The sequence below is a fragment of the Paramormyrops kingsleyae genome, chromosome 7 (genome assembly GCF_048594095.1).
Source record: "Paramormyrops kingsleyae isolate MSU_618 chromosome 7, PKINGS_0.4, whole genome shotgun sequence".
Taxonomy (NCBI): Eukaryota; Metazoa; Chordata; class Actinopteri; order Osteoglossiformes; family Mormyridae; genus Paramormyrops; species Paramormyrops kingsleyae.
In genome coordinates, this window is record NC_132803.1 from 12,065,125 (window position 1) to 12,074,134 (window position 9,010).

The 9,010-nt window shown below is 43.1% G+C and overlaps 3 protein-coding genes across 4 annotated transcripts; 1 reads left to right on the top strand and 2 right to left on the bottom strand.

Annotated features, from left to right (window-relative positions):
• Window positions 1–929: 929 nt before the first annotated feature.
• On the bottom strand, window positions 930–5,120 carry atp5mea (ATP synthase membrane subunit ea). 2 transcript variants are annotated; one of them, XM_023808535.2, is made up of 4 exons: window positions 4,960–5,119; window positions 4,269–4,323; window positions 1,438–1,536; window positions 930–1,076 (listed from the first exon to the last, which is right to left on the bottom strand). In XM_023808535.2, the coding sequence occupies exons 1-4, from the start codon at window positions 4,993–4,995 to the stop codon at window positions 1,051–1,053; spliced, it is 216 nt and encodes a 71-aa protein (XP_023664303.1). In that variant the 5' UTR covers window positions 4,996–5,119; the 3' UTR covers window positions 930–1,050. The 2 variants fall into 2 exon arrangements, with proteins under 2 accessions (XP_023664303.1, XP_072570388.1); XM_072714287.1 differs by having other exon boundaries at window positions 985–1,236; window positions 1,375–1,536; window positions 4,960–5,120.
• Window positions 5,121–6,552: 1,432 nt separating this feature from the next.
• On the top strand, window positions 6,553–7,448 carry hspb9l (heat shock protein, alpha-crystallin-related, b9-like). Its single transcript, XM_023808533.2, has one exon. The coding sequence runs from the start codon at window positions 6,633–6,635 to the stop codon at window positions 7,248–7,250; it is 618 nt and encodes a 205-aa protein (XP_023664301.2). The 5' UTR covers window positions 6,553–6,632; the 3' UTR covers window positions 7,251–7,448.
• A 340-nt stretch (window positions 7,449–7,788) lies between these two features.
• LOC140592089 (heat shock protein beta-11-like) lies at window positions 7,789–8,909 on the bottom strand. Its single transcript, XM_072714286.1, has one exon. The coding sequence runs from the start codon at window positions 8,743–8,745 to the stop codon at window positions 8,125–8,127; it is 621 nt and encodes a 206-aa protein (XP_072570387.1). The 5' UTR covers window positions 8,746–8,909; the 3' UTR covers window positions 7,789–8,124.
• Window positions 8,910–9,010: the final 101 nt, after the last annotated feature.

The window sequence follows — 9,010 nt, forward strand, 5'->3', positions numbered from 1 at the left end:
GTTTAAGGTAGGCAAGGCTAGGATGTTTGTTCGGTTAGGTGTACTGTATTTACATGAATTTTTGACTTGTGTAATTTTTGCCTTACAATGGAATTACATGCTGACATACCCTGGGGAGAAGCTCCACCTGCATTATTTAAAATTCCTAGACCAGGGGTGGCCAACGTTTAACTCAAGATCTACTTTTCAATGGCCAGTGTGCCGAGATCTACCAGTTCAAATAGGGAGCCGTAGCTGCTATTCTTTTATTCTATTATTACTCTAGCTATTACCTTTCTACATAGTTAACATGCACACAGCAAATCCAGGTAATTCTTCAAATTGAAAAAGTGTAAATAAATGTATTTCTCTACCTTAGTGGGACCGCTGGCACTGGGAAGATGCAGAAGGTAAAAACTGACTGCTGTGCTGCTAACTGACACTTCAGTTCTCGCACTTTTTGGCTGCGTATGGCTGTTTTAGCAGGGAACTCAGTCTCATAGCTTTTGTGCGTCGTTTTGAAATGCCGCTACAAGTCGCCCTTCTTCGGTAAAGCCGCGGTCGCATTAGACACATGGGCTTCAAATTTGAGTAAACAAAAAATAATCCTCTTCCCACTCTGAATGAAAATGATACGTTTTGATATCTTCTGGCTTCTGACATGTTTGCATGCTAAATATTCACAGTACACGATTAGTTGTACACAGAAAAATGGGTGCGTGTGCGCAAGTGGAGGGACGCTTGCGATGCACTTTGCGATTGATTGAGAATTACTCCGCGATCGACTGTTTGAGCAGCCCTGTCCTAGATCAAGACAACCAAAACCTGCTATGTCATCAAGTAAAGTACTGTAAACTGAAGCTGTTGTACAAACATAAAGCTACCAACCTACTAAAACCCACATTAGCGAGCATGATAATCCTACATCTAAACACACACTTCAGACAATGTTTTGTTTTCATGTTTATTTTACAGACTGTGTAGCTTGAAAGAAATGAACCTTACTACAGCAAGGATAAAGTATTGATTATTTTCATACACAAACACAAAACAAATTATCCATCTTAGCACTCATTTGAGAATGGTGTCTTCATTAGCTGTGGGAGAGAGAAAGAGGAGGTTACTTAGGTCTGTGCAGGTATAGGGTCAGGGCATCAACAGAGGGGTGGGAGCCAGAGAGGAGACACACACACAGTATCATTTGCTATAATGTCACAGCCATCCTGGAACAGTCTGAGACGCGCTGCCGAAGTGCAGGCCTACGCGCTGCCGAAGTGCAGGCCTACGCGCTGCCGAAGTGCAGGCCTACGCGCTGCCGAAGTGCAGGCCTACGCGCTGCCGAAGTGCAGGCCTACGCGCTGCCGAAGTGCAGGCCTACGCGCTGCCGATGTGCAGGCCTACGCGCTGCCGAAGTGCAGGCCTACGCGCTGCCGGACATGATTCCATAGGCCACCTCACCCTCTGCCAGCTGCTTTGCTATCCGCTCTTGTTCCTCTCGGATCCTCTTCTCCTCTTCCTCGATCCTCCTCTCCTCAGCGGCAACTGGCTTCAGGTAGTCTGGGGGGGTTCAACAAGCATACACCAATGGATGAAGTGTATAAAAAAAATCTGAATCAAATGATGAACCATTTAAAATGATTTAGCAGCAAAAACCGGTTGTGATCTATTCATCCTCTAATAATCTGCAGTTTATGTGTTCAGACGTTTACCTCTGTTTGCATGCGCTCTCCCAGCCATTCAGTCATTTTAGTCCTTTGCTGTTGGACTCACTCATAATGTGACACGTTTATGAGAAACTACAGTTTATTTTGGGTATTTTCAAATCTTTTTTGGTTTTATTAATATAAGGCTACAATTGATGTTTTAATTTATCTTTTTACAGCAAATGAGTATTGTCTAATTTTATATGGGAATAAATAAATGGAGTAGCTGATAAACTAGAGAAGGCCAATTCATACTTCACTTCTCTACGTTTGCTCTTGGTCGCACACAAGGGGACGTGACAAATTTTGCCATCAGGTGTTGGCTGCAGTCTTACATGCATAGGGCAGATTTTTTTTCTCTCTAGTGGTGATCATGCACGCCTGTGCACGTTGACTAACATGTTCAAAATAATTCATTATTATTTCCAGCAGGTGGCAGCACCAACCTTCACATTACAGGTCATAGAAAAAATAGTACAGTAAGAATACTTATTGTAGTAGTTATGGTGTGTAGCTGTATGAGGAAGGTCGAAAGTACCTGCATATCTAAGTTATCATACTGTCCAGACATTATACCAAGGTAGGTTAAAAAGCAGCACTATTCCGACATTTTGAAATCTTGATGATGAATGAGTTGGGGGGCTCACTGTCCAGACTAATTAATCCAAAATACAGTCAAACCTTGGATTTGGTTTGCGAGTGTTTTGCAAGACGAGCAAAATTTTTAAATAAATCTTAACTTGATAAACGAGCAAGCTTGCAATACGAGTATTACGTATACGCTTCGTTTGCCGAGCGTCACGTGATCAAAACTGAGCCTATGGTTCTTCTCTCTCTCTCTCTCACTGCGGGAAATCATTTCCCATGCAGTGTCAGTCGGCGTGCTTCGCTCGTATAGTCAAAATTTAGTAGAAAAGCACCACCCGAATAAGGCCGTAGCAGTGCGAGCAATGAATCTGTTTAACAACAATGCAATGTCCACATTTCCATGAAATCGAAAAGAGGCTGTCATTGGATAGGTTCCTTGTTAAAGTCACGCAAAAAGAAAAAGATTCCAGTGAGCCAACAGATAGCAGTGATTCCGTTAGTTACAGTGAAAGTCGTCCTACAAAATAACCCTCCTCTTCTCTCTCGTCTCCCTCACACCATCCACGATTCTTTTCAAAGGTAAAGTGCAGGTTAATTTGTTTTATGTATTTTTAATTTATATTTTGTATTAACCATTTTATATGAATATTTTGGGTTGTGGAACGAATCATCTGAGTTTCCATTATTTCTAATGGGAAAATTAGCTTTGATATACGAGTGCTTTGGATTACAAGCACGTTTCTGGAACGAATTATGCCCGCAATCCGAGGTTTTACTGTACTATGGTATGCCATGTCACCTTTAAAACTGTACAAAAAATTTCACTACACAGCTTGTATTTGTGTTTGTTGCAATACACCTGCCCTCTCCTGCTCTGGTGGAATATCACTGCTGCATGCGCGCATCCGCAGCCGCATCTAAATGTAGCATGAACTTAAGGTGCCGCACGCATGACAATCTGCAGCCCAAAAGCGCACGTGGAACAGTGGCATATGAACTAGCCTTTAAAGAGTTAGGATTGTGTTGTTAAAAATTAAATCGCTGTATCTGCCCAAGGAACATATTTTAATCCATATTCCATAAACATTTGTGTGTGTGTAGTGAGGGCAGGGTTTGCTGAATATGATTTGAGTAAGTGGGAAAATCCGGCTAGTAATTCGGCCTAAAATGCCCAAGCATTATAACTGAAACAGTGTAGCACTGCGGCTTAGAGAGCAGCACTTTTGCCTGAACTCTGGGGTTGTGATATAAATCTATGTGTTTGCATGTTACTTTCATTTCCTCCAGCAGACAAGGCCAGTTAGACTAACTGGCATTGCTAAAATTGCCCATATTGTTTGTATGATTTGTAACTCCCAGAGTGGATCCCTGCTTTGTCCTCTATGCTGCTGGGGACAGGGTGCAGTACCCCTGTCACCCCGTCCATGATAAGCAGTTGGAACACAAATGGATGTAAAAGTTTACTTATTAAACAGAAGTCCAGAGTTAATTTGGTAGTATCCATGCAAAAGGCTGCAATATTTTTACAAATGGACAATGATGAGATGACACTGAACTAGTTAATATCAGCTCAATAGACTTAGATCTCATTGCCGGGGAGACAGCAGTGGCAGACCCTGGCAAGAGCAATTGCCCAGGGTGGCACCTTCAGAGGGGGCATCAACTTAGCAGAACATGGGAGCCAATCCACCACCCACAACTTTTCATGGCAAACACCAGCAATGAGGCTTTCCTAAGGCCGCACAAGGGCTTCAACTGCTACTGATAGACAGGGCTAAAGTACAAATGTCAGAGACAGACACCTTTGTTGACAGTTCTTTCTGTTACTCCCAACAGCCAATACTGACCAGTGACTGTACTGACATCTACTGGAAAGAAGGGCCTTACAGCCACAAATACTAGCATAAGTTTTCACTGACTCTTCTATTTCAAAACCTCAGTAAAGCTAGATTAATAAACTGCATGTTTCTGTAAGCCTGAAAAGAGAGATTTTCTTACCATATCTCTTTTTGCCGTAGATGATTCCAACAAGCAACGCCGACCACCTTGCAGTCTGCAGATAGAAACAATGCAGACAAGGTTACCAACCAAAAACCGTGCCTAAATTGATCACCTTAAAATCTGTAATAGATCAGCGACCAATAGGCGTTACATTATAAAGAACACGGCTTGGAACAATTAACGTTTAAAGTACATATAAAACCAATTACAGTCGAGCACATTAACACGCTAGAGGACGGCTATTCTCCAGCTGGGATTTGTCAAATAGTACAGAAAAATCTTACTTAAAAAGTCAGTTTATGTGCAATTTGAAGGCGTTTTGTTTTATTTTCCCACTGACGCAGGACCAACAGCACCGGCCACAACTAGTGACCTTCAACTTAGTTATCCACAGACCACTGGAACAGTAATCTATCGGCAAGAAAATACTAAAGCAAATTAAGTACCATATGCCTATGCAGCTAGCTAAGGGAGACCGAAGTGATTCTTGACTTCCTGAAGGTCAGTCTTAACATCGCATCGAGTCGCCAAGGCCTATTTACTCGGCTCACCATCGGAAAGCGCTGCCTCAATGTCAATGGCATTTTAAAAATCATCTAATTATAGACCAGCCGTCAGTGATAACTGGGCACATTAAATCACTTCTTGAAACTAAGCACTACACTCGTACGACTCAAAATAAACGTACCTTAATAAGCGGAGAAACCTGCACAGGAGGCACCATTTTACCAGGGTACTTCTCCCGATCGCTAATAAAAAAGGAAATGACGAGAGGTCGGCGGTTTTCGGCTCATTTTGATGACGTCATTTCTAGTCGTGGCAGCTGCAGCGCATGTGCGCAATTTCCAACTCAATTCCCCATCATTGCTGTTACTCCCTGCGTCCTATCTGAATTCGCGATTGGAACATTCCAAGTTCCAGGTCGGAAACTTCAACTTGCCTTTCAGAAGGTATTAGATGTTTTATACATTATAGGAAAAATCTGAGAAATGGCCCGTCAAACAATAAATGTTGACCAAATTTTGTCTGGAAATAACTTAATTGTGACCTTGCCTTTCAGATGATATAAGACTTGTTTTCTGCATTATGGAAAAGTACAAATTTCACCGTATTTTAGTGAATCCTGTACTTCATACATATGACAATAAATCTGATACCGTAATGTTTTTTTTTCCTGTGCGTGCACCACACATTTTAAGCGCGGATACCATGACCGTAATAATAGGTTATTCTAACGTTTTAGAGGAGCAGCACTCACTCAATAACTATGGCGTTATTTGTCAATGCAGAAATATATGTGTGTACAGTCAGAGGTGGTGCCTGTACAAACTAAAAGGCCGACATATCTGAACCGTGGGTAATAGATTCGCATACTAACATTACATTGCTTGCTTATTTGTAATTTTCCCATGGTGTCCAGTATTACTGTTTGTCATATTCCAGATCACTTTGATACAGAGCATAACCACACAGTTTATGGACTAATTGTTTGGCGCATATTTCTGAATGTCTTTAAATGTGTTTACTTGTTGATATGTGTAGTCCAATATCCATTTTTTATCGTTGTTTTTGTTGTTATATCGAGTTTTATGAAATCGTAATGGAACCTGGTCAATAATAATGTTAAGCGTTTAGACTAAAATCTTGCTTAATTACTTTTAACAGTATATAATATAGTTTTCGCAATTCATTTTTGATTGAACGTTAAGCTATAAGTTATGACTATAAATTTAAAGAGTGGCGCGACTATATCAGAACCTATAATATACATATTGATGGGTGCATGACACTATTCAATATGATCCATTAGCCGCAGAAATGGAGACAGGTGTCCGCGAATAGAGCAATGAGTCACTTCTTCTTTGCGGGTTATTGCGTCAGTATAGGAATGTAGACAGGGATTTGGCAGTGAATGCCGTTGCTGAAAATAAATATATATAATACGAAGCACTTAGCTCTTTCATAGAAATACTTGGGAATATGACTTCGGGTTATGAAAAATCGGCGTTGATGGAAAGACAATGGACAAGTTAATGGGGGATACGGGCGATTTGCAATGAGTCTTCACAACAAGCAGTTAGCAGAAACATGCGGATATGGAAGTCGCCACTGGAAATAGAACAATGTAATGCAGGGGAGGCATTTAACAGTTACTTTGCAGGAGCGTGAGCGGTTTGTTTTTAGAGTATGACCGAGCCTGATCAGCAGCAGCACACTCTGACCAACTCTGGTGGGTGGGCTTGGAATTTATCTGGAAGTTTCCATGTGGAGTATAAAAGCCAGACCAGAGGAAGCTGGGGCAGATGCAGTGAGGGCTCCAATCTCAGCAGATACCCAGACCACTCTGAACTATCGCCGAAAATGATGTACCCAGGATTGCTGCCGTCTTCATTCAGCCCATTGATGGATTTCAACTGGCCTGTGCGCAGCCTCTGGCCTGATACCCGGCCACTCTTCTTTAAGATTGAGCAAGAAATGATGAGGCACATGCAGGAGATGAGGCAGAGCATGGAGTTCATGGAGAGGCTTCATCAGAAAATCTTCGAGGAGATTGACCACATCCCAGCATCATTAACGTTCAAGCCCATATCGTTCAAGATGGATAATCAGGGTGAAAATTTTGCCCTAACCCTGGACACTCAGGACTTCACCCCAGAGGAGCTGTCCGTCAAGCAGGTGGGCAGGAAGCTGAGGGTGACCGGGAAGACAGAGAAGAAACAGGACGATGGAAAGGGCTCGTACTCCTACAAACGACAGGAGTTCAGGCAGGAGCTTGACCTACCAGAAGGTGTGAACCCAGAAGATGTGACTTGTTCCCTCTCTGATGGGCAGCTTCAGATTAAAGGGCTGAGAGCAGTCAGGCCTGCGATAACTGAGAGAGTGGTGCCCATTGATTGTGTGCCCGCCTTGAAGAGTCCAGAAGTGCAGAGCGGAAACGTGGACGGCTGCGTCACTGACTCAAGCTCCTCCAAGGACTGATGACATTACAGCAGGCAAACTGGATTCACATCACATCTTGGTCCATAATTGAACTCTTTTCAGCACTTTCATGATGATATTATAATGAATTGGATGTGGTATTACTGTAATTCATGTTACTTACTAGATAAATGAGAGTAAATACATTTTGTATGCTTGCTACTTCCAATAAATTGTGAGTGTTTGAATCATTAAAAATGCATTTTATATGTGTGTGTGGGGACTTCTAAGGGAAAACACAAGCAGATTGTTTATATATTTTGCTTATATGATTCAGGGTGTCAGAGGGGCACAGTGGTTAGTGTGGATGTCTGTTTTCTGAGTGCATTGGTTTCACAAGAACGCAGTACAGTTGAATGGTGTGTGTGTGTGTGTGTGTGCCTCCTGAAATGGCCTGGCCCCAATCCTGGATTATTTCCTGTCTTGTACCCATGGCTTCTAGGGTAGCATGTTGTCTCCCATGACCATATGTGGAAAAAGTGGGGTGGAAAATCAATGAGTGGATCCAGTCACAGAAAACCCCACCATTAAATCATGGTTACTTTAATTCAACCTGGATCAAATATTACAATAATTAGTTTGACAACAACAACACCACTTCTAATAGGACAGACACTCTGACTAATACTATTTATAATACAAGAAAACAATTAGGAAACTCCAAAATGTAGTTTTAGGTGACAAAGATTTGTCAAACCCTTTGCAGTCATTGACAATAATCACACAGTATTTCAGTGATTCAGTTATTTAAATGTATTAATAATAACAAACAACTTGATTACAAAAGTGCACAAAGATAAAAAAAGAAAAAGAAATTGTTTTGAACAATTTAACAATAAAAATTAATGCACAGAGGTCAATATCAGTCCAGTGATTAGTCCACTCGGGCCTCGTCGGGGGGGTTGGTCATGGTGTCCCCTGCTGCTTCACTCTGAGACGCCGAGGTCATCACAGCCGGGGGGGTGTTGATTGGCAGCGTTCTTTCGTTCACCTCAGGCAGCTCCTGTCCCGGTACTCGGATCTGAAGCTGTCCATCGGAAAGCGAACAGGTGACGGCATTGGGGTTCACATCTTCCGGCAGCTGGACGACTTGTCTGAACTCCTGGCATCGGTAAGAGTACGAGCCCTTTCCGTCGTCCTGTTTCTTCTCTGTCTTCCCGCTCACCATCAGCTTCCTGTCCACCTGCTTGATGGACAGCTCCTCTGGGGAGAAGTCCTTAGTGTCCAGGGTTAGGGCAAAGTCGTCTCCATCTTTCTCCATCTGGCAGGAGAGCGGTTTGGTGGACAAAGAGCACGGCACTTTATCCATCTCCTGCAGGATCTGCTCATGAACCTTCTCTAGGAGACCCATGCTGGTGCTCATATCCTGCATGCTCCTCAGCAGCATCTCATGCTGAAGTGCCAGAGGTCGCATGTGTGGCCAGATGCTGCGTACCGGCCAGTGGAACTCCATCAGTGGTCCGAAGGAAGGCTGGAACACGTGGGAGCACAGCATGGTCAGTGGTCCTTCAGTGTCGTCTCTACTTAGCTCTGGGAGTTCGCTCAGCGTCAGCTCTGCGTTGCTTCTGCCTCGGCTCTCAGGGCTCACGCTTTATATTGTGACTCCGCGAACTCCAGCACATTCCTGAACTTTCTTGTAATTGCCCGGTTTCTCCACTATGTGTCACCCTATAGGCGGCAGTGATGTCATCGTCTTTCCGTAAGCGGGCAGCTGTTGGAGGCGTGTCGAGCGCTTCAGAGAAACGTCCGTTGCGTTTTGT

What these genes read in the sequence shown, in the direction of transcription:
- LOC140592089 (XM_072714286.1), bottom strand. Translation starts at nt 8,745, where the DNA reads ATGCTGTGCTCCCACGTGTTCCAGCCTTCCTTCGGACCACTGATGGAG.
- hspb9l (XM_023808533.2), top strand. Translation starts at nt 6,633, where the DNA reads ATGATGTACCCAGGATTGCTGCCGTCTTCATTCAGCCCATTGATGGAT.
- atp5mea (XM_072714287.1), bottom strand. Translation starts at nt 4,995, where the DNA reads ATGGTGCCTCCTGTGCAGGTTTCTCCGCTTATTAAG. An exon ending in AGGTTTCTCCGCTTATTAAG is followed by an intron (nt 4,324 to 4,959) that starts GTACGTTTATTT and finishes TTCTATCTGCAG; the next exon opens with ACTGCAAGGTGGTCGGCGTT. An exon ending in CTACGGCAAAAAGAGATATG is followed by an intron (nt 1,537 to 4,268) that starts GTAAGAAAATCT and finishes GAACCCCCCCAG; the next exon opens with ACTACCTGAAGCCAGTTGCC.